The 24,838-nt window shown below is 41.8% G+C and overlaps 1 protein-coding gene across 1 annotated transcript; it reads right to left on the minus strand.

Moving 5' to 3' along the window:
* Positions 1 to 7,747: 7,747 nt before the first annotated feature.
* Positions 7,748 to 24,340, minus strand: EXTL2 (exostosin like glycosyltransferase 2). Its single transcript, XM_056528026.1, has 5 exons — positions 24,275 to 24,340; positions 22,884 to 22,936; positions 19,539 to 19,948; positions 10,515 to 10,585; positions 7,748 to 8,364 (listed from the first exon to the last, which is right to left on the minus strand). Exons 2-5 carry the CDS (start codon positions 22,886 to 22,888, stop codon positions 7,873 to 7,875), a joined length of 978 nt encoding a protein of 325 aa, XP_056384001.1. The 5' UTR covers positions 22,889 to 22,936; positions 24,275 to 24,340; the 3' UTR covers positions 7,748 to 7,872.
* Positions 24,341 to 24,838: the final 498 nt, after the last annotated feature.

Raw genomic sequence — 24,838 nt, forward strand, 5'->3', positions numbered from 1 at the left:
TTGGGAAACATTTTCTGTTTCCTAACTCAGTGTTTCCCAACCTGTGTGCCTCCAGCTGTTGCAAAACTATAACTACCAGCATGCACTGATAGACTGTGCATGCTGGGAGTTGTAGTTTTGCAACAGCTGGAGGTCCGCCCCCCTGTGAATGTACAGGGTACATTCACATGGGCAGGGAACTTACAGTGAGTATCAGGCTGCAAGTTTGCGATGCAGCAAATTTTGCACGGCAGCTCAAACTCGCAGCGGGAAACTCGCTGTAATCCCCCGCCCATGTGACTGTACCCTAAAAACACTACACTAACAAAAAATAAAATAAAAAGTAAAAAACACTACATATACACATACCCCTACACAGCCCCCCTCCCCTCCCCAATAAAAATGAAAAACGTCTGGTACGCCACTGTTTCCAAAATGGAGCCTCCAGCTGTTGCAAAACAACAACTACCAGTATTGCCGGACAGCCGTTGACTGTTCAAGCATGCTGGGAGTTTTGCAACAGCTGGAGGCACCCTGTTTGGGAATCACTGGCGTAGAATACTCCTATGTCCACCCCTATGCAAATCCCTAATTCAGGCCTCAAATGCATATGGCGCTCTCTCACTTCGGAGCCCTGTCGTATTTGAAGGCAACAGTTTAGGGCCACATATGGGGTATCGTCGTACTCCGGAGAAGTTGCCTAACAAATTTTGGGGGGCTTTTTCTCCTTTCACCCCTTATGAAAAGGTGAAGTTGGGGTCTACACCAGCATGTTAGTGTAAAAAAAATAAATTTTTTACACTAACATGCTGGTGTTGCCCTATACTTTTCATTTTGACAAGAGGTAAAAGGGAAAAAAGCCCCCCAAAATTTGTAATGCAATTTCTCCCGACTATGGAGATACCCCTTATGTGGGCGTAAAGTGCTATGGGGGCGCACAACAAGGCCCAGAAGGGAGAGTGCGCCATGTACATTTGAGGTGATTTGCACAGGGGTGGCTGATTGTTACAGCGGTTTTGACAAACGCAAAAAAAAAAAACACATGTGACCCCATTTCGGAAACTACACCCCTCACGGAATGTAATGAGTGCAGTGAGAATTTACACCCCACTGGTGTCTGACAGAGCTTTGGAACAGTGGGCTGTGCAAATAAAAAATTTTGTACAGCCCACTGTTTCAAAGATCTGACAAACACCAGTGGGTTGTAAATGCTCACTGTACCCCTTGTTACGTTCCTCAAGGGGTCTAGTTTCCAAAATGGTATGCCATGGGGGGAAATATTTGCTGTCCTAGCACCATAGGGGCTTCCTAAATGCGACATGCCCCCGAGCAAAATTTGCTCTCAAAAAGCCAAATATGACTCCTTCTCTTCTGAGCATTGTAGTTCGCCCGTAGTGCACTTCAGGTCAACTTATGGGGTACCTCCATACTCGTAAGAGATGGGGTTACAAATTTTGTGGGGTATTTTCTGCTATTAACCCTTGCAAAAATGTGAAATTTGGGGGGAAACACACATTTTAGTGAAAAAAATTATATATTTTTTTACATATGCAAAAGTCGTGAAACACCTGTGGGGTATTAAGGCTCACTTTATTCCTTGTTACGTTCCTCAAGGGGTCTAGTTTCCAAAATGGTATGCCATGTGGGGGGGTTTTGCTGTTCTGGCACCATAGGGGCTTCCTAAATGCAACATGCCCCCCCAAAAACCATTTCAGAAAAGCGTACTCTCCAAAATCCCATTGTCGCTCCTTCGCTTCTGAGCCCTCTACTGCGCCCGCCGAACACTTTACATAGACATATGAGGTATGTGCTTACTTGAGAGAAATTGGGCTACAAAAATAACAATCCATTTTCTCCTTTTACCCCTTGTAAAAATTCAAAAATTTGGTCTACAAGAACATGCGAGTGTACAAAATGAAGATTGTGAATTTTCTCCTTCACTTTGCTGCTATTCCTGTGAAACACCTAAAGGGTTAAAATGCTGACTGAATGTAATTTTGAATACTTTGGGGGTGCAGGTTTTATAATGGGGTCATTTATGGGGTATTTCTAATGTGAAGACCCTTCAAATCCACTTCAAACCTGAACTGGTCCCTGAAAAATAGTGAGTTTGGAAATTTTGTGAAAAATTGGAAAATTGCTGCTGAACTTTGAAGCCCTCTGGTGTCTTCCAAAAGTAAAAACTCATAAATGTTATGATGCAAATATAAAGTAGACATATTGTATATGTGAATAAAATAAAATAATATTTTGAATATCCATTTTCCTTACAAGCAGAGAGCTTCAAAGTTAGAAAAATGCAAAATTTTCAAATTTTTCATCAAATTTTGGGATTTTTCACCAAGAAAGGATGCAAGTTACCACAAAATGTTACCACTATGTTAAAGTAGAATATGTCACGAAAAAACAATCTTGGAATCAGAATGATAACTAAAAGCATTCCAGAGTTATTAATGTTTAAAGTGACAGTGGTCAGATGTGCAAAAAATGGCCGGGTCCTAAGGTGTAAAATGGCCTGGTCCTTAAGGGGTTAAAGGAAAACTGTCACATATTTTCTCCCGCACTATCCACCGGTATTGGTGGATAGTGCGGGAGACATTGATTAAAACGAGCCCTACCTTGGTCTGATCCGCGCCGCCGTTCGCCCGCACTTGTAGTTTTAATCTCTGTGTATATCCGGCTGTAACTGGCAAAGGCGGGGCTTCTGCGGGCTAACGGACACTGACTTCAGCGCCGCTCATGAATATTCATCACTCCTGTTCTCCCTCTCTTCCTAACCAGAGGGAGGGATGAATATTCATGAGCGGCCCGCAGAAGCCCCGCCTTTGCCAGTTACAGCTGGATATACACAGAGATTAAAACTACAATTGCGGGTGAACGGCGGCGCGGATCAGACCAAGGTAGGGCTCGTTTTAATCAGCGTCTCCCGCACTATCCACCAATACCGGTGGATAGTGCGGGAGAAAATATGTGACAGTTTTCCTTTAACTTTCTGGCACCAGTTGATAAAAAAATTTAAAAATTTTTTTTTTCCACCGGAGTACCCCTTTAAGGGGTTAAAGGGTCGCTGCTATAGGATCTATATAATGGCATAAAATGTTTAAAGCAGCAGGTGCTTCCTATAAGTCACTTCCTCAGTCCTATAGTAGTGTTCAGCTCCTGTACACTAGTCATGCAGCGCTCTCACAATGTCCCAGATTCGGAGTCTCTTCGGGGTTCTCGCTTATTAATTACATTCAGCGCCGGATTAATTATTCGCTTGGCAAACGAGAGACGGAAATATTCCAACAATTTCTGGGCCTGGGAATTAACAAGTCATTTATGTCTGATAGAATTATAAGTCGTGAGTGTGACCTTCACTGGCGGCAGAATAAAGACGAGGACCCCAAATATCTCATAGGTTTAGAGAAGTGGTCTCAAATTGTGGCCCTCCAGATGTTGCAAAACTTCAACTACCAGCATGCCCGGACAGCCGTTGGCTGTCCGGGCATGCTGGGAGTTGAAGTTTTGCAACATCTGGAGGGCCACAGTTTGAGACCACTGCTCTGGATTATGTATGAAGTGCTGCAGAGCGCATTTCTAAAACACTACGGGGGAGAATTTACTAAGAAGTCAGTATTAGGGTGCATTCACACTGAGCAATTCAAGAGGAATTAAAGGGGTACTCCCATGGAAAACTTTTTTTTTTTTTTTTTTAAATCAACTGGTGCCAGAAAGTTAAACAGATTTGTAAATTACTTCTATTAAAAAATCTTAATCCTTCCAGTACTTTTTAGGGGCTGTATACTACAGAGGAAATGCTTTTCTTTTTAGATTTCTCTTCTGTCACGACCACAGTGCTCTCTGCTGACCTCTGCTGTCCATTTTAGGAACTGTCCAGAGCAGCATATGTTTGCTATGGGGATTTTCTCCTACTCTGGACAATTCCTAAAATGGACAGCAGAGGTCAGCAGAGAGCACTGTGGTCGTGACAGAAGAGAAATCTAAAAAGAAAAGCATTTCCTCTGTAGTATACAGCTCTTAAAAAGTACTGGAAGGATTAAGATTTTTTAATAGAAGTAATTTACAAATCTGTTTAACTTTCTGGCACCAGTTGATTTAAAAAAAAAAAAAAAAAAAAGTTTTCCACCGGAGTGCCCCTTTATTTAAAATTCTGGTGACCTCCAGGTTGTTTTTTTTCACTCACCATTACTAGTCATATAGCGCCATCTGTTTCCTTCCAGCACATCTGCATCTATGTCTTTAATTACTACAAATGGGTCATGTGATCACCAGTCTTACTTAATCAAATTCACAGTGCTTAATGTGTGAAAAGGAAGTCAGTCCTGGGTCAGCTGACTTTCTGTGAACTACGGGATGACATTATTACCTCTACCCCCAGCTCTATCTGTACACTGCTGCTATCTGTAAGGGATCAGGATATATAGAAGTTATACACCTCCCCTCCAGCTCTATTCATATACTACTGCTGTTGCTGTGTCAAGGGGATCAGGATATCTATAGTAGTTATACCCTCTGTTATGCCTCTATCTGTATACTGCTGCTACCTCTATGGGATCAGGATATATAGTAGTTATCCCCCTCTCCTCTGGCTCTATCTGCATACTGCTGCTATCTCTATGGGATCAGAACATATAGTAGTTATATACCTCCCCACAGCTCTACCTGTATACTGCTGCTGCAATCTATATGGGATCAGGATATATACACTGCTCAAAAAAAATAAAAAAATAAAGGGAACACTGCAACAACACAATGTAACTCCAAGTCACTGACACTTCTGTGAGATCCCACTGTCCACTCAGGAAGAACACTGATTGACAATCAATTTCACATGCTGTTGTGCAAATGGAACAGACAACAGGTGGAAATTATAGGCAATAAACAAGACACCCCCAATAAAGGAGTGGTTCTGCAGGTGGTGACCACAGACCACTTCTCAGTTCCTATGCTTCCTGGCTGATGTTTTAGTCACTTTAGAATGCTGGCGATGCTTTCACTCTAGTGGTAGCATGAGACGGAGTCTACAACCCACACAAGTGGCTCAGGTAGTGCAGCTCATCCAGGATGGCACATCAATGCGAGCTGTGGCAAGAAGGTTTGCTGTGTCTGTCAGCGTAGTGTCCAGAGCATGGAGGCGATACCAGGAGACAGGCCAGTACATCAGGAGATGTGAAGGAGGCCGTAGGAGGGCAACAACCCAGCAGCAGGACCGCTACCTCCGCCTTTGTGCAAGGAGGAGCAGGAGAAGCACTGCCAGAGCCCTGCAAAATGACCTCCAGCAGGCCACAAAAGTGCATGTGTCCACTCAAGCGATCAGAAACAGACTCCATGAGGGAGGTATGAGGGCCAAACGTCCACAGGTGGGGTTGTGCTTACAGCCCAACACCGTGCAAGACGTTTGGCATTTTCCAGAGAACACCAAGATTGGCAAATTCGCCACTGGTGCCCTGTGCTCTTCACAGATGAAAGCAGGTTCACACTGAGGACATGTGACACAATTTGACAGAGTCTGGAGACGCCGTGGAGAACGTTCTGCTGCTTGCAAATTCCTCCAGCATGACCGGTTTGGCGGTGGGTCAGTAATGGTGTGGGGTGGCATTTCTTTGGGGGGCCGCACAGCCCTCCATGTGCTTGCCAGAGGTAGCCTGACTGCCATTAGATACCGAGATGAGATCCTCAGACCCTTGTGAGACCATATGCTGGTGCGGTTGGCCCTGGGTTCCTCCTAATGCAAGACAATGCTAGACCTCATGTGGCTGGAGTGTGTCAGCAGTTGTCAGTGTGTCAGCATTGATGCTATGGACTGGCCGCCCGTTCCCCAGACCTGAATCCGATTGAGCACATCTGGGACATCTCGCTCCATCCACCACAGACTGTCCAGGAGTTGGCGGATGCTTTAGTCCAGGTCTGGGAGGACATCCCTCAGGAGACCATCCGCCTCCTCATCAGGAGCATGCCCAGGCATTGTAGGGAGGTCATACGGGCACGTGGAGGCCACACACACTACTGAGCCTCATTGTGACTTGTATTAAGCACATTACATAAAGTTGGATCAGCCTGTAGTGGGGTTTTCCACTGTGATTTTGAGTGTGACTCCATATCCAGACCTCCAGGGGTTGATAAATTTGATTTCCATTGATAATTTTTGTGTGATTTTGTTGTCAGCGCATTCAACTATGTAAAGAGGAAAGTATTTAATACGATTAGTTCATTCATTCAGATCTTTATTTATTTTTTTGAGCAGTGTAGTAGTTATATACAGGACCTTCCCTCCAGCTCTATCTGTATACTGCTGCTATCTCCATGAGATCTGGATATACAGTCGTTATACACCTCCCCTCCAATTCTATCTGTAGCAGTATTACAGTCAGGAGGCAAAGTGTGTAGCAGTATTATATTTAGGTGGAAATTGTGTGGTAGCAATATATATTTATGGGCCACAGTGTGTGGCAGTATTATACTCAGGAGCACAGTGTGAGGCAGTATTATACTCAGGAGCACAGTGTGTGGCAGTATTATATTCACAGGGCACAGTGTGTGGCAGTATTATACTCAGGAGCACAGTGTGTGGCAGTATTATATTCACAGGGCACAGTGTGTGGCAGTATTATACTCAGGAGCACAGTGTGTGGCAGTATTATACTCAGGAGCACAGTGTGTGGCAGTATTATATTCACAGGGCACAGTGTGTGGCAGTATTATACTCAGGAGCACAGTGTGTGGCAGTATTATACTCAGGAGCACAGTGTGTGGCAGTATTATATTCACAGGGCACAGTGTGTGGCAGTATTATATTCACAGGGCACAGTGTGTGGCAGTATTATACTCAGGAGCACAGTGTGTGGCAGTATTATACTCAGGAGCACAGTGTGTGGCAGTATTATATTCACAGGGCACAGTGTGTGGCAGTATTATACTCAGGAGCACAGTGTGTGGCAGTATTATATTCACAGGGCACAGTGTGTCGCAGTATTATACTCAGGAGCACAGTGTGTGGCAGTATTATATTCACAGGGCACAGTGTGTGGCAGTATTATACTCAGGAGCACAGTGTGTGGCAGTATTGTACTCAGGAGCACAGGGGTGGTGCTGTTTTTGGAAGAAACCGGAAGACCAGCGCTGGACCCGGAGGGCACCCCGGAGCATCGTGGAGGGGTAAGTAATACTTACCGCACCACACAGGGAACATTAAGCTGCTATCCGGCAGCAGCTTAAGCATTTTGCGCTGCCGGATAGTAGTTAATGCGATGGCCCCGACATAAAAAAGCATCGTACGTCGATGCTGACATCGACATGCGATGGCCTCTGAGAGGCCATTGTATGTCGATTTGATCATGTCGGGGCCATCGTAGGTCGGGGGGTCACTGTATTTACAAGTGGCAATATTAAGGAAAAAAGCATAGTATGTGAGGATTCAATAACACCTGGCAGTATACTCTGCAGAGACAAGTCATAGATGGAAGTTATCATGGCGGTCTAGGCCGAAGGGAGAAGAAAGGTAGGAGAGAAAAAAATTCTGTGGTGCATTACATCCTGCATGAAAAGTAAAAACATCTTCAAAATCTGAACCACACCCATGTCAACATAGCGAAAACCCCACTACACGGTCAATTTTTTTTTTTACAATTTAACAAAAAAGAAAAAAAAGGAAAAAAAAAACACCACAGCAAATTGTATTGTTCTGATTTTATTTATAAAACATTCACTATAAAATAAAAAAAATTATAAAAAAAAAAAAACATAAAATCACATTTAGTTACTGGTTTTGTACAAAAGTTGTAGCTGCAAAACTACAACTCCCAGCATGCCCGGACAGCCAACGGCTGTCCGGGCATGCTGGGAGTTGTAGTTTTGCAAAAGCTGGAGGCACCCTGGTTGGGAAACGCCGATCTACACTTTAGATTTGTGGTTGGCGTAATTTGGAAAACCGAACTGTGAGATCATCATACTGGAGTACACCAAGGGCATCTTTCCGTAAATGGCGGCGAACTTGTTCAGGCAGTACGATCTCTGCAGCAGATGTTCCGCCCGGTGCCACATCCCCGTGTACCCGCTCCCGGCATCCTTCTCCAGGTTCCTCATGTCTATAGGTTTCACCAGTACCCCTGAGGATGTCCCCGTGCGGTTCGCCACCAGGAAGTTCATGGCAATGTCGTCGCAATTCTGCGTCTGGTCGATGATGTCGTGGATAGGGCGGGGCAATTCCTGGAAAAGTCTCAGATAGTCCTTATGGAAAAATGCCGCCCCGATGAGGATCATCGAATACTTGTCACCGCGGCCGGAGTCTGGGGCCTGCAATTCGAAGCTGCCGTAGCTGAATATTCCTGACGGGGACGCAACGTGTTTTCGGGGCACAAAACCCACTATTTGACTTGGGAATAGCTGCAGAATAAAAAAATAAAAAAAAGTGGCTTGTTACTATTTTTTATTGTCAAATCGTTATTTAAAAGTTGGTTGTCCAGGAATAGAAAAACAGAGCTGATTTCTTCCAAAAACAGCACCACTCCTGTCCTCAGGTCATGTGTGGTATTACAATTTGTCTCTATTCACTTCAACGGAACTGAGCTGCAGTACCAGACACAACCTGAGGACAGGGGTGGTGCTGTTTTTGGAAGAAACTAGCTTGGGTTTTCGATTCCTGGACAACCCCTGAAAATAAACCTAATCCTAATACGTGCGGAAGAGCTGAATTTGTTCTATTAGGTGTGCGGAAAAATATGTACTTCAATATTATTTTTAAATACAGACATTTTATTATTACAAATATGATATTATTATTACTATTATTATTAAAAATACAGACATTTTATTAGTACAAATATAATATTACTATTAAAAATACAAACATTTTATTATTAATAATAATAAAAACAATCATGATAATAATAAAAAAACAATAATAAATAATAAAGCAATCATGATAATAATAATAATAATAATAAAAAAATAATCATGATAATAATAACAACAACAAAAATAAATAAATAAATAATAATAATAAAGCAATCATGATAATAATAAAAATAAACTAATCATGTGATAATAATAATACTAACAATAATAATAATAAAGCAATCATGATAATAATAATAATAAAAAAATAATCATGATAATAATAACAACAACAAAAATAAATAAATAAATAATAATAATAAAGCAATCATGATAATAATAAAAATAAACTAATCATGTGATAATAATAATACTAACAATAATAATAATAAAGCAATCATGATAATGATAATAACAATAAAATAATCGTGATAATAATAAGAAGAATAAAATAATCGTGATAATAGTAACAATAATAATAATAATAAATAATAATAAAGCAATCATGATAATAATAATAATAATAAAATAATCATGATGATAATAACAACAACAATAATAAAGCAATCATGATAATAATAATAATAATAATAATAATAATAATAGTAATAGTAGTAATAATAATAATAATAATAATAACGACTTTATTCATAATGAATTTCCCTTCTGGTGGAGGAGCTGATCCAAAATACAAATGTCATATGCAATATAGACTAAGTTTACATTGTATCTGAATGTTCAGCATCAAACGTTATATATAAACCATAAAGAACCATAGGGAAATGCACAGTTCACTGCACTTATTCTGCAGTTATCCAGGATTAGGAAAGCAGAACTAATTTCTTTCAAAAAACAGCAGTGCCACCCTTGTCCTCAGGTTGCATGTGGTATTACAACTTGGCTACCTTTACTTCAATGGAACTGAGCTGCAATACCACACACAACCTGAGGACAGGTGTGGCACTGTTTTTGGAAGAAATCAGCTCTAATTCTGGATAAGGGGTATTACACCAACAAAAGCCTATTTCCTATCCACAGGACAGGGGGTAAGTGGCTGTTGAGGGGTTGGGGAGGGCGACCTATGGGACCCTGTGCAGTCACCAATCCTCCTAAAATAACCGAGTGCTGTATGTGGCTATTCCTACAGAATGAATGGAGCGGCGGGGTGCGTGTGCCGATCCGCCGTTCTATTCAGCAAGGTGAATTGAGTCCCTGTAGTAAAAACTATACTGCGACATCCCTGATTTATCTATGGCGGATGTTTTCTTGGCATCTATGGTGTCGCACACTCCATATGTGTCTGCTCCATATGTGGCGGCGGTGTATTACAGCTTTCCTGCTTAGACCCAGTGTCCCATTTCCAGAATTGACCCTGGTGTATGGAGACAGGGTCAGTCTGCGCACTGGTTACTATGTGAATATATGTCAGACATTGGTACGCTAGAGCCGGTGCCAGGAGATCGTGATGTCATAACCCCGCCCCCTCATGATGCCACGCCCTGCCCCCTCAATGCAAGTCTATGGGAGGGGGCGTGACGGCTGTCACGCCCCCTCCCATAGACTTGCATTGAGGGGACGTGGCATGACATCATGAAGGGGACGGGGCTATGACTACACAAGCTCCCGGCGCCGACTCCAGGGTTCAGAACAGTTTGTTCCAATCGCTGAGCGGAGTACCCCTTTAATGCTACCGGAATTACCTGCCAGATGGAGAAGGCGAAGGAAACGTCATATGCGCTGAGCAGCGTGTCGTCATCCATCATCAGTACAGCTGCAATACAGGATATAAGAATTTATTACAACAAAAGTATTCACCCCCCCCCCCCCCCCCGCCATGACCTCGTAGAAGACGTTATCATTAGGGTCTCTAAATCAGTTACATGGAAACATCATTTTCCTATTGTTTATACATAAGGCTGCGTTCAAACCGTCGTCTATATCCGTATTTTTTCGTCCGTTATTGCAGATTTAAAACGGAAATCAGACGGTTGTAAAAAATCCCATTGATGACAATGGGATTTTATTTTTTTACAATCCTTTCACACCCGTTTGCACCCGTCTGCTCTCATTTCCGTTTTTTTTGACGGGAGAAAAGACGCTGCATGCAGTATTTTTTTTTCCGTCAAAAAATTAAAAAAAAAGTACGTAATAAATTTAACATTGAAGTCTATGGGAAAAGGATGAGGCTTTAATTCCATTTGCATCCATTTACTTCAGTTTGTCTGTTTAAAGGAAAGTCAGTAAACCTCAATAGCGGGACAAACATGAGACGGAAGAGAACGGTCGTGTGAAGAGCTAAATTGTAACAGAGGTAAACATAGAGTATGTCACCAGATCCATTTGGCCCATCTAGTCTGCCCAATATCCTGAATACTATGAATGGTCCCTGTCATTAACTTATATGAAGGATAGCCTTATACCTATCCCTATCTTATATGAAGGATAGCCTCATACCTATCTCTATCTTATATGAAGGATAGCCTTATACCTATCCCTATCTTATATGAAGGATAGCCTTATACCTATCCCTATCTTATATGAAGGATAGCCTTATGCCTATCTCTATCTTATATGAAGGATAGCCTTATACCTATCCCTATCTTATATGAAGGATAGCCTTATGCCTATCTCTATCTTATATGAAGGATAGCCTTATGTTTATCCTTATCTTATATGAAGGATAGCCTTATACCTATCCCTATCTTATATGAAGGATAGCCTTATACTTATCCCTATCTTATATGAAGGATAGCCTTATACCTATCCCTATCTTATATGAAGGATAGCCTTATACCTATCCCTATCTCATATGAAGGATAGCCTTATGCCTATCTCTATTTTATATGAAGGATAGCCTTATACCTATCTCTATCTTATATGAAGGAAAGCCTTATACCTATCTCTATCTCATATGAAGGATAGCCTTATACCTATCTCTATCTTATATGAAGGATAGCCTTATTACTATCTCTATCTTATATGAAGAATAGCCTTATGCTTATCCCTATCTTATATGAAGGATAGCCTTATGCCTATCCCTATCTTATATGAAGGATAGTCTTATACCTATCTCTATCTTATATGAAGGATAGCCTTATACCTATCCCTATCTTATATGAAGGATAGCCTTATACCTATCCCTATCTTATATGAAGGATAGCCTTATACCTATCCCTATATTATATGAAGGATAGCCTTATACCTATCTCTATCTTATATGAAGGATAGCCTTATACCTATCCCTATCTTATATGAAGGATAGCCTTATGCTTATCCCTATCTTATATGAAGAATAGACGTATGTCTATCTCTATCTTATATGAAGGATAGCCTTATGCCTATCCCTATCTTATATGAAGGATAACCTTATGTCTATCCCTATCTTATATGAAGGATAGCCTTATACCTATCTCTATCTTATATGATGGATAGCATTATGTCTATCCCTATCTTATATGAAGGATAGCCTTATACCTATCTCTATCTTATATGAAGAATAGCCTTATGCCTATCCCTATCTTATATAAAGGATAGCCTTATACCTATCTCTATCTTATATGAAGAATAGCCTTATGCTTATCCCTATCTTATATGAAGGATAACCTTATACCTATCTCTATCTTATATGAAGAATAGCCTTATGCCTATCCCTATCTTATATGAAGGATAGCCTTATGCATATCTCTATCTTATATGAAGAATAGCCTTATACCTATCCCTATCTTATATGAAGGATAGCCTTATACCTATCTCTATCTTATATGAAGGATAGCCTTATTACTATCTCTATCTTATATGAAGGATAGCCTTATGCTTATCCCTATCTTATATGAAGAATAGCCTTATACCTATCCCTATCTTATATGAAGGATAGCCTTATACCTATCCCTATCTTATATGAAGGATAGCCTTATGTCTATCCCTATCTTATATGAAGGATAGCCTTATACCTATCCCTATCTTATATGAAGGATAGCCTTATGTCTATTCCCATCTCATATGCAGGATAGCCTTGCGGTGTCACAAAAGGAAACATGATTGTGTAGTAGGACAATGAGGAAATTATTACACTATATCAGTGTTCTTACAAAAACAGTGCCACTTTTGTCCCCAGGTTGTGTGCGGTATTGCAGCTCGGTTTTAATGAAGTGAGTGGAGCACAGTTGTAATACCACATATCACCTGAGGAGAGGTGTATTACTGTTTTTTAAGGGGGAAAAGCAGCTGTGTGTTTAATATTGGATTTTCGTGCTGAAAACGACCCCCCCCCCCCCTTATACACGAGTGAACTCTCCGCCTGTCAATCCCTTCTCAGTGGTCTTCAACCTGCGGACCTCCAGATGTTGCAAATCTACAACTCCCAGGATGCCCGGAAAGCCATCGGCTGTCCGGGCATGCTGGGAGTTGTAGTTTTGAAACATCTGGAGGTTTGCAGGTTGAAGACCACTGAGAAGGGATTGACAGGTGGTGATGATGAAGGGGGGATGATGACAGGCGGTGATGATGAGGTTGTTAATGACGCGAGTCTAGATGATTACATGGGGGATGATGTATTTCCTACTCTAGGCTTATAGTCGAGTCAATAACTTTTCCTGTTTTTTGGGGTGAAATTAGGGGCCTCGACTTATATTCGGGTCGGCTTATACTCGAGTATATACGGTAATATATTGTACAATGTAAAATAATCACATACTGACACCTAGTGGTGGAATAAAGGTATTAATACAAGCACTAGAAGCCACAAAAATAATGAATAAATAAAATAAATAGTATAAAACATAACAATACCATGCAGGCCAGTGGTCTCCAACCTGCGGACCTCTGGATGTTGCAAAACTACAACTCCCAGCATGTGATAATAAACTATAGCAGATGATGAAATCTGGACGTATCCCTTTAAAAGCAATAGTAGTTAAAGGGGTACTCCGGTGGAAAGGTGGAAAACATTTTTTTTTTTTTAATCAACTGTTGCCAGAAAGTTAAACAGATTTGTAAATTACTTCTATTAAAAAATCTTTATCCTTCCAGTACTTTTTAGCAGCTGTATGCTACAGAGGAAATTATTTTCTTTTTGAATTTCTTTTTTGTCTTGTCCACAGTGCTCTCTGCTGACACCTGATGCCTGTATCAGAGCAGGAGAAAATCCCCATAGCAAACCTATGCTGCTCTGGACAGTTCCTGATACGGACAGAGGTGTCAGCAGAGAGCACTGTGGACAAGACAAAAAAGCAATTCAAAAAGAAAATAATTTCCTCTGTAGCATACAGCTGCTAAGAAGTACTGGAAGGATAAAGATTTTTAATAGAAGTAATTTACAAATCTGTTTAACTTTCTGGCACGAGTTGTTTTAAAAAAAAAAAAAAAACATGTTTTCCACTGGAGTACCCCTTTAACACCAGGACCTCAACAAAGCGCTGACAACCTTGACGCCTGCTTAGAATTCCATTTGTCCCGGGATTTCTGGTCTTTGTAGTAATACCTTCATTTCACCTCTAGGTGTCAGTATGTGACTATATTACATTATAATACAATTATAATGACTATTTATTTGGGTTTATTTTTTGTATATATCATTATGTGACTCAAGTCTTCCCTGGTGATGCTATAAGTTTTAGGCTTATAAGTAATAAAGTTTTATTTTTATATTTTTTCTATATTTTATGTTGGTGCTGCTTTTTTTACATTTATTTGGCACAGACCGCTGGTGTTATATATATATATATATACATGTATATACATATATATATATATATATATATATATATATATATATATATATACAGTACATACATCAGTTGTCACGTTAACATTTCCTTAACCTTGATAGATTAGCCAAGTGTTTCCCAATCAGGGTGCCTCCAGCTGTTGCAAAACAACTACTCCCAGCATGCCCAGACTGTCCGGGCATGCTGGGAGTTGTTGTTCTGCAACAGCTGGAGGAACCCTGTGCCCATATTATGGCTGCAAGTACAATCATAGATCTCTGTTATTTTAGATATTATTGTGCATCACAGAAATTGCTTATATTATAGCTTTTTTTTATTTTTTTATTTTTTTGTCAAAGCATTAAACTACCCATACAACAGTGGTCAGCAGCTGTCCAGGCATGCTGGGAGTTGTAGTTTTGCAACATCTGGAGGTCCACAGTTTGAAAACCACAGTTTAAAGAACCTTTGTAAAGGGGTACTCCAGTGGATTATTTTTTATTTTTTTTTAATCAACTGGTGTCAGAAAGTTAAACAGATTTGTAAATGACTTCTATTAAGAATTCTTAATCCTTCCAGTACTCATCAGCTGCTGTATGCTCCACTAGAAGTTCTTTTCTTTTTGACTTTCTTTCCAGTCTGACCACAGCGCTCTCTGCTGACACCTCTGTCCATATCAGGAACTGTCAAGAGCAGGAGAGGTTTTCTATGGGGATCTGGACAGTTCCTTACACGGACAGAGGTGTCAGCAGAGAGCACTGTGGTCAGACAGAAAAGAACGACTTAACTTCCTCTGGAGCATACAGCAGCTGATAAGTACTGGAAGGATTAATATTTTTTAAAAGAAGTAATTTACAAATCTGTTTAACTTTCTGGAGCCAGTTGATATAAAAAGCAGTAAACTATAGAGCAGTGGTCTCCAAACTGTGAGTGTGAAGAAAAACTAGGAAACTTGGCGACTCAGCGCTGCTGCAAACAACTTTATTCGGTCATAGACGACACTGTATATCACCAGAGGTCAAGGCAGGACAAGGCAAAGGGGAGGAGGGGGGGGGGGGGTCAGGGGTGGGACAGCGCGGTTTCATGCCGGACTGGCACTTCTTCAAGCCACTCTGATCTGTGTTCTGCTGGAGGTAGCGCTAAATACACAGGTGAGCTACACTGCCGGTGTGGAGGAGGGGGTGGGGCACGTACACAGACATTGGTTCATACAAATGGAACAGCTGATGATAGCAAAGACGTCATTAGAATACATCACGAATATACAAAAAGTCTATGTAACAAGAAAATGTAAAAATACAAGAGGAATGTTTATAAAAAGAGGCGCACGTAAAATGAATCTTTATAAGTTTTTTCAAGCATCCTAAAACAACCAGTCTACCTTCTGATGTTCCTACTTGTGAAACCCCAGTTAATATCGGTTCCTCAGGATTTAACCCTATACATACCAGTGATGCAAGAGACGGACAAATTATCACCGATTTATGTGAACTCACTGATGCAGCCACCACTTATTGCCATCCAGTCTCGACTGAAGTTGTGTCATTTAGAGGGGGTAACTCTTCTAGATTTGCTCCTCCCGTCCTCCCGGGCAGTCCATTAGACTTGTTCGAGAGAACGGTCTTCAAGGACGTAAAATCGAAAGTGGAGCGCAAAGCCTTACAATGGTTATCGAACAGACCAGATCTCAAGGTGTGTAGGGCAGACAAAGGAGGGACTACAGTTGTTATGCTAAGTACACATTACCAAGAAGAAGCGCTGAGACAGCTAGGTAACAAAACTGTGTATACACCATCTAAGCCTACGAACACCACACTGTCTCACCTACGTTCCTTATTGAATCATCACATAAACACAGGTGTCATATCGAAACAGTCTGCAGAAAAACTCTTACCTGAGTTTCCCAGATACCCCACCTGGTATTGTTTACCCAAAATCCACAAGTCGCAGAGCCGACCCCCCAGCAGACCTATTGTCGCTGGGATCGGCTCTGCGACCAAAGCTTTATCTAAATATATCAAATGGTTATTAAATCCTATTCTGGCCCATACACCAACATATATCAAAGACACTAACCATTTACTTACCCATCTTGAAGACTTTATCTGGCAGGATACTTACAGTCTTGCCTCGATCGACGTAGAGAGCCTGTACACCCGCATCCCACTCGATGCGGGTGTGCAGGCTGTCACCGAGATCCTGGACGACACAGACAAAACTGTAGAATTCATTGATTTTATTTCTGATTCTTTACGTTTTATTTTGACACACAATACCTTTCTCTTTGAGAACAGACTGTATCGGCAGGAGACCGGCACTGCGATGGGCACGCCGGTCTCCTGCACGTATGCCAACCTGTTTCTCGTTTTTTTTTTTGAGAAAATACATCTTTTCCACAAACAATCCGTTTTTGCGATACATAAAAAATTTCCTCTGATATGTCGACGACATATTAGTCATCTGGGAGGGCCCAGAGAAAATCTTCGAAGATTTTGTACAGTATCTCAATATCTCTAATAAAGAGGACATGCTCTTTATCTCCAAGTTCGGAGGGAATACCCTCAAATTCCTGGATATGCAGATCACAGTCTCTAACAATAAAACCAATACCTCGAATTATTGGAAGGATATTGCTAAAAATGCCCTTTTACATTATTCTAGTTCTCACCCTGCTCCATGTAGAAATGCTATCCCTTACTCCCAATTTCTCAGGTTAAAGCGTAATAATTCTGATGAATCTACCTATCAAATCCAAGCCTTAGAGCAGAAAGAGGTTATCCACAGAACATTATTGAAAAAGCATTTAACAAAACTAAAAATACTAGTCGAGCATCCCGTCTAGATAAAACTCAAAATAAAAATCGTAACACAAATAACAATACAGTCAACAATGATAACAAACGGATTATGTTTTCCTTTTCTAACCCAAATTTAAATCAAACAATAAGAAATGCGATTTTTAAAAAATTGGTTTATTTTAGAAATGGACCCCGATCTAAAATAAATGACCAGATCCAAGACTATCAATGCACACCATAAAAATACCACCTTGGGTGATCACTTAAAAACGAATGCTAAAAACACTGATCAAATTCATCAAAACTGGTTGACTAAAAATAGCCCGAAAGGGAATAAACTCTGCGAGCATTGTCTATACTGTGCACTTAGCATTAATAGCAGAGAGTTACATACATTGGAGGATATGAACAAACCGTCCCATACCTGATAACTTGTCGCACTACATTCGCAGTATACGCTCTCCTTTGCCCCTGTGGACTCTTCTATATTGGGAAGACTAAGAGATGCCTTTTTACAAGAGTACGAGAGCATATTCGCTCTATAGTTACAGGTAGAGATGAGCGAACTTACAGTAAATTCGATTTGTCACGAACTTCTCGGCTCGGCAGTTGACGACTTATCCTGCATAAATGAGTTCAGCTTTCCGGTGCTCCGGTGGGCTGGAAAAGGTGGATACAGTCCTAGGAAAGAGTCTCCTAGGACTGTATCCACCTTTTCCAGCCCACCGGAGCACCGGAAAGCTGAACTAATTTATGCAGGATAAGTCATCAACTGCCGAGCAGAGAAGTTCGCGACGAATCGAATTTACTGTAAGTTCGCTCATCTCTAGTTACAGGTAAAGGCGCTCCAAAATTTATCTCCCATATGAATGAGATCCACGGGGGCAATGGCCGGTGTATCAGATTTGCCGGTTTAGAAGTTGTGAGAACTCCGAAGCAAGGAGAAGATAGACATCGCACTCTCTTACAAAAGGAATCCAGATGGATCATGAAGTTAGGTGCCTTGGGATTGGCTGGTCTCAATAACAGACACGATCTGAGTGTCTTTTTTATAAACATTCCTCTTGTATTTTTACATTTTCTTGTTACATAGACTTTTTGTATATTCGTGATGTATTCTAATGACGTTTTTGCTATCATCAGCTGTTCCATTTGTATGAACCAATGACTGTGTACCTGCCCCACCCCCTCCTCCACACCGGCAGTGTAGCTCACCTGTGTATTTAGCGCTACCTCCAGCAGAACACAGATCAGAGTGGCTTGAAGAAGTGTCAGTCCGCCACGAAACCGCACTGTCCCACCCCTGACCCCCCCCCCCTCCTCCCCTTTGCCTTGTCCTGCCTTGATGTCTGGTGATGTACAGTGTCGTCTATGACCGAATAAAGTTGTTTGCAGCAGTGGGGAGTCGCCAAGTTTCCTAGTTTTCCTTCCCACTCCCCTGTATTTTGGGACTGCTCCATCCCACTTGTGCACCCTCAATACTGCTTCCTGCAGCGCGTTTTTGACTCATTCCAGCTTCCACTGATACCGACTGTTTATCCTTATCGATAGTAGTGCCAGTCTATGGACTCTTTTTCACAGGTCTCCAAACTGTGTTTCAAAGCTACAACTCCCAGCATGCCCGGATAGCCTATCACTGTCCGGGCATGCTGGGAATTGTAGTTTTTCTAACATCTGGAGGTCTACACTAAACTACCCATAGAGCAGTGGTCTCCAAATTATGGACCTCCAGATGTGTTTCCCAACCAGGGTGTCTCCAGCTGTTGAAAAACTACAACCCCCAGCTTGTCCGGACAGGCAACGCCTGTCCGGGCAAGCTGGGAGTTGTAGTTTTGCAACAGCTGGAGGCACACTGGTTGGGAAACACTGACGTATCCTAAGGATAGACTATCAAGCCCCTATTACAGTGGCCCAAAGAGGAAAACACCCTGTGGTGGAAACTTATAGGGCAGTGTTCCCCAACCAGTGTGCCTCCAGCTGTTGCATAACTACAACCCCCAGCATGCAAGTCTATGAGTCCCCTATACTGTCTGCTGTAAAGTGTCTCTTTGAGTCAGTGTTTCCCAACTGAGGTGCCTCCAGCTGTTGCCACACTACAACCCCCCCCCCCCCCCCAGGGGGTTATAGTTTTGCAACAGCTGGAGGTCCACAGTTTGAAGACCACCACCATCGAGGATACCTGTATAGTAGAGCTCATCCCTTGTTGTTGCACATAACTCACCCTTGGTTTCTATCTCCAGGAAGTTTTGCAGCCTGTTCCTCATAAGGTTGACCGCCTGTTTCTTGAAGAAGACGGGCACGGGGTGGGGTCCCAAGCTGTCCCACAATTCCTGCGGAGGGTCCTGCCCCACGTTATTCCACACCACGATCACGCGGTGGAGCTGGGGCACGGCCTGGTAATGGTTCAGCATTTTGAGCAACAAGTCGGTCCTGTTATAGGTCTGCATTACCAGTGTGAACGAGTCATGGGGAGACGGAGCGGAGCGGGACAGACCCCGCCGGACGCCCACTGCCACGTCTTCATGTGCGGAGGGGAGCAAGGCGGCAAGGGCACCGAGGAAGAAGAGGAGGAAGATGAGGAAGGCGCAGGACACGCGCAGCATCTTCATCCTCAAGGCTCTGTACAAAAATCTGGTTTCGAGTGAAACAGAGGACAATGTTATAGTACATAACTAGGAAAAAAGTACAACTCCTGGGCATGCTGGGTGTTGTAGTTTTGCAACAAGTGACGTCTGCTGCCCCAAGGCTATGCTAACACTACATCAGGAAAGCTCCTGTGTATAATGCCAGACATATCCATGAGACTCTACAGAGCAGATAGATTCCATGGGAAATATACATCTATTCTGATATAGGTTAAAGGGGTTATCCAGGAAAAAAAACTTATATATATATATATATATATATCAACTGGCTCCAGAAAGTTAAATAGATTTGTAAATTACTTCTATTAAAAAATCTTAATTCTTTCAGTACTTATGAGCTTCTGAAGTTAAGGTTGTTCTTTTCTGTCTAAGTGCTCTCTGATGACACCTGTCTCGGGAAACGCCCAGTTTAGAAGCAAATCCCCATAGCAAACCTCTTCTAAACTGGGCGTTTCCCGAGACAGGTGTCATCAGAGAGCACTTAGACAGGAAAGAACAACCTTAACTTCAGAAGCTCATAAGTACTGAAAGGATTAAGATTTTTTTAATAGAAGTAATTTACAAATCTGTTTAACTTTCTGGAGCCAGTTGATATATATATATAAAAAAAAGTTTTTTTCCTGGATAACCCCTTTAAAGACCTTTGTCTAGTTTATATTGCAAATAGAGTGCGAATAGACAACCCCGGAAGAAGCAAATGCGAAACACGTTGGGGAGGGTGCATCTGGGATGGCATGTCAATTTTATTTCCTTTCTCTGATCACAGAAAAAAATATAAATCTTCTATATGTTCCTCACTGGGTCATTCAGATTCTTTACATGTCTTTTTTTTATGTGTCTAGCTTCTGTATTTAGCTAAAAAAAAATCCCTCTGTTCTGCTACTCACTCATTCTGACATCCACTGCTCAGGAAGGGGCGTGTCCGAGGCAAGCACTGAGCCCGCCCTCACCTATCATGCATTCACTTCCTCTCTTAGTCTGCTGTGCTGTTCTGGGTCTCTTCATCCAATCACTGCAGGCTGCTCAGTAACTCCCTCCCCTCTACACAGTCTGATAGGACAGGAGTGAGCACAGTGGAGTGCTAGTCCCGCCCTCACTTCCTGGATTTTGTCCCAGCCTGTGCTTCAGCTGGGACAAAGATGATGCTGTTGTCTGTCCGGGCATGCTGGGAGTTGTAGTTTTGCAACATCTGGAGGGCCACAGTTTGAAGACCACTACTCTGTTCCCATTTATTTCATTTGTGCTTATTGTACTTGTTCTTGTCTTATGTTCTTGTTCCATGAAAATTCAATAAAATAATCGCTTTAAAATAAGTAACAATATGAATAGTTCATCCATTTAAACGTTTCCAGGAGGAATAACATGAGGGTAAATAGATCTTTCTAGTGATTTTTATATATATATATATATATATATATATATATATATATATATATATATATATATACCTAGGCCGGTAACCATGACAAGGGGGCATCCTCTACATCTAGAGCAGCGGTCTTCAAACTGTGGCCCTCCAGATGTTGCAAAACTACAACTCCCAGCATGCCCGGACAGCCAACGGCTGTCCGGGCATGCTGGGAATTGTAGTTTTGCAACATCTGGAGGGCCACAGTTTGAAGACCACTGGTCTAGAGGAAAGAAGGTTTCACCATCATCACCGACAGAGATTCTTTACTGTAAGAGCAGTGAGACAATGGAACTCTCCGCCACATGATGTTGTGATGGCTCAAGAAACAAATTCAAGGGGGTCTGGATGTTTTTCTAGAGAGTCATGGGGCAATTAGCATCAGCCTCATAAGGGTAATTTTTTTTTTTTTTGCCTTACTCTGGATCAACACAGTAGGGTTTTAGGTTGAACTTGATGGACTCTTGCACCATAATTAATTCATGGTGAATACAAATATTCGTTAAAAAAAAAACGTCCCCTTTAAATGGTCACTGTCAGAAACTTTTTATACGTTTTACATCTTGGCAAACATTAACCTTTCTAATATACTTCATAAAAAATGTATTTCCTTTTTATAGAAATCATGGCTTATGAAAACTCACCACTAGGGGTCGCCATACCATTCGGAACATAATCCCGTCTGGCTGCAGTATCATATTTGTCCCAGCTGAAGCACAGGCTGGGACAAAGTTCGCAAAGTGAGGGCAGGACTAGCACTCCTCTGTGCTCACCCCTGTCCTATCATACTCATACTCTTGAAAAAGCTAGGTCCAACTAGCGAAACGTTGAGCCAGAGGAGGACATTTTAGCTCAGACCCCGTACTTATAATATGGATGGATCACGGTGCGCTGTGACACTATGTCTGTAGACGGTGTCAGAGCAGAGTGCTGCAAACAGAGCTCCGAGATCAGGTTCATCCCTGCATAGAATGTGATAAAAAAAACATTACAAATAGGGACTGTAATTTTAAAGCACACACTGCCACCTAGTGGTAATTTTGAGCACAAAAACTATCATTTTGGAATTTATTAAAAGCTAAGTTTTAGACCGCAGAGGGTCTCTATTTAGGGTTTCCCCAAGGTTGTTGTTCAATATATAAGTGCCCGTAGACCCCCTAGGGGGCATTTGTTAAGTTACCCTGTCCTATCAGACTGCAGCATGAAACCAGAGAGGAGGGGGTTACAGAGCAGCCTGCAGTGATTGGATGAAGAGACCCAGCACAGCACAGCAGAGCAGACTCAGGGAGGAAGTGAGTGCATGGCGAGTGAGGGTGGGGTCAGTGTTTGCCTTGGACATGCCCCCTCCTGAGCAGTGGATGTCAGAATGAGTGAGCAGCAGAACAGATTGATTTGTGAGTGAAATACAGAAGCTAGACACATAAAAAAAGACATGTAAAGCATCTACATGACCTAGTGAGGAACATATAGAAGTATTATTTTATATACCTATTTATGTGACCCAGAATCGTACCTCATGTCCAGAAAAGCGTTCGTCTTGTGGAAGAAGATCTCATGGAGACCTCACTAGAAATGAAAAATAGAAAATGCTTATAATACAGAATTCTATATACAGAGCTAAACTACAGTATAATAACCACTATGTATATCCCGCTTGGTACAGTCACACTGTGGAAGTTCCCCTTGCGACAAGGAATTAAAGGGGTTCTCCGGTGGAAAACTTATATTTATATATATATATATATATGAACTGATGTCAGAAAGTTAAACAGATTTGTAAATGACTTCTATTAAAAAATCTTTACCCTTCCAGTACTTTTTAGCAGCTGTATTCTACAGAGGAAATTCTTTTCTTTTTGAATTTCTTTTTTTGTCTTGTCCACAGTGCTCTCTGCTGACACCTGATGCCCATATCAGGAACTGTCCAGAGCAGGAGAAAATCCCCATAGCAAACCTATGCTTCTCTGGACAGTTCCTGACACGGACAGAGGTGTCAGCAGAGAGCACTGTGGACAAGACAAAAGAGAAATTCAAAAAGAAAAGCATTTCCTCTGTTGCATACAGCTGCTAAAAAGTACTGGAAGGGTAAAGATTTTTTTTAATAGAAGTCATTTACAAATCTGTTTAACTTTCTGGCACCAGTTGATTTAAAAAAATTAATTAATAAATAAAAAAAAACTTTTGCAGTGGAGTACCCCTTTAATTCCACTGAACTAATACATGAAACTTCCGTAGTGTAAACATAATTTTTTTTCATTATAAAATGAAGGATATGTTCACCCTACGGAAGTTTCCTTGTGGAATTTCAGGGCAGATTCCATGTGCAGGTGTCCCCTCTGGAATTGGCTCTTAAAGGGGTACTCCGCTACTAGACATGTTATCTCCAATCCAAAAAGATCTCCCGTAGTACCCGGCGTTCTTAACAAAAACCGGGTTCCAGCAGCAGCGGTCATGACGTTATGACTGGTACCACGCACCTCGTGACGTCACGCCCCCTCCATTCATGTCTATGGGAGGGGGCGTTTCACGCCCCCTCCCATAGACATGAATGGAGGGGGCGTGTCGTGACATCACGAGAAGCATCAGCAAATATCAAAATTCAGGAAAATTCAGGGAGTGGGGAAAGGGTTAAACTCTCTTTAGAATAGAATTAGTATAGGGCAGGGTTTCCCAACCGGCGCGCCTCCAGCTGTTGCAAAACTACAACTCCCGGCATGCTGGGAGTTGTAGTTTTCCAACGGTGTCTGGGAGTTGTAGTTTTGCAACCACAGATGCCTGGGAGTTGTAGTTTTGCAACAGCTGGAGGCGCACCGGTTGGGAGACGCTGGTGTCGGGATGTGTGCACCAGTATAGCAGCACATTATTAACCCTGCGGAGACAAACACACACACTAGATATCCTTACCCAGTGCAGCACAGCAGAGCCCACATGGATCCTCACTCCCTGCACAGACGCTGCACTGATTTCCTGTAGCAGACACATTCCCAGAATGCTTTGCGGTGAGTGCACGCTGTGCTGGGGCTCGGCTCAGATTACAGTCACTTTTCCAGCACCTCTGTTAAACAGCAGTGGTTACTAAGTTCGCAATGGCTGACCGGGCATGCTGGGATTTGTAGTTTTGCAACATCTGGAGGGCCACAGTTTGGAGACCACTGACCTAAAGCATTGCAGTCGTGTACTCCCACCGCTATCATTCCATAATACTAGCAACTTTGTATATTAACAAACATTCTGGGTTTTTTGTTGTGTTTTTTTTTTTTTTTTTTTTTTTATGTGGTTTTTATAGAGGAGCTTTTATTTAACCCCTTGCGGACAATTTATTTTTTTGTGTTTTTTTTATTTTTTATCTCCTTGTCTTTTAGGAGACAACTTTTATTCCCCCCCCTATAGACCTATATAAAAGCTTATTTTTTCTTTGGGCTGGACCAATGATACTTTACTTTGTAATGGCGCATTTTATTTTACCAT

Source organism: Hyla sarda, chromosome 6 (assembly GCF_029499605.1).
Source record: "Hyla sarda isolate aHylSar1 chromosome 6, aHylSar1.hap1, whole genome shotgun sequence".
Lineage (NCBI taxonomy): Eukaryota > Metazoa > Chordata > Amphibia > Anura > Hylidae > Hyla > Hyla sarda.

What these genes read in the sequence shown, in the direction of transcription:
- EXTL2 (XM_056528026.1), bottom strand. An exon ending in CCTGGAGATAGAAACCAAGG is followed by an intron (nt 10,586 to 19,538) that starts GTGAGTTATGTG and finishes CCTGTATTGCAG; the next exon opens with CTGTACTGATGATGGATGAC. An exon ending in TCGCCTTCTCCATCTGGCAG is followed by an intron (nt 8,365 to 10,514) that starts GTAATTCCGGTA and finishes TTTATTCTGCAG; the next exon opens with CTATTCCCAAGTCAAATAGT.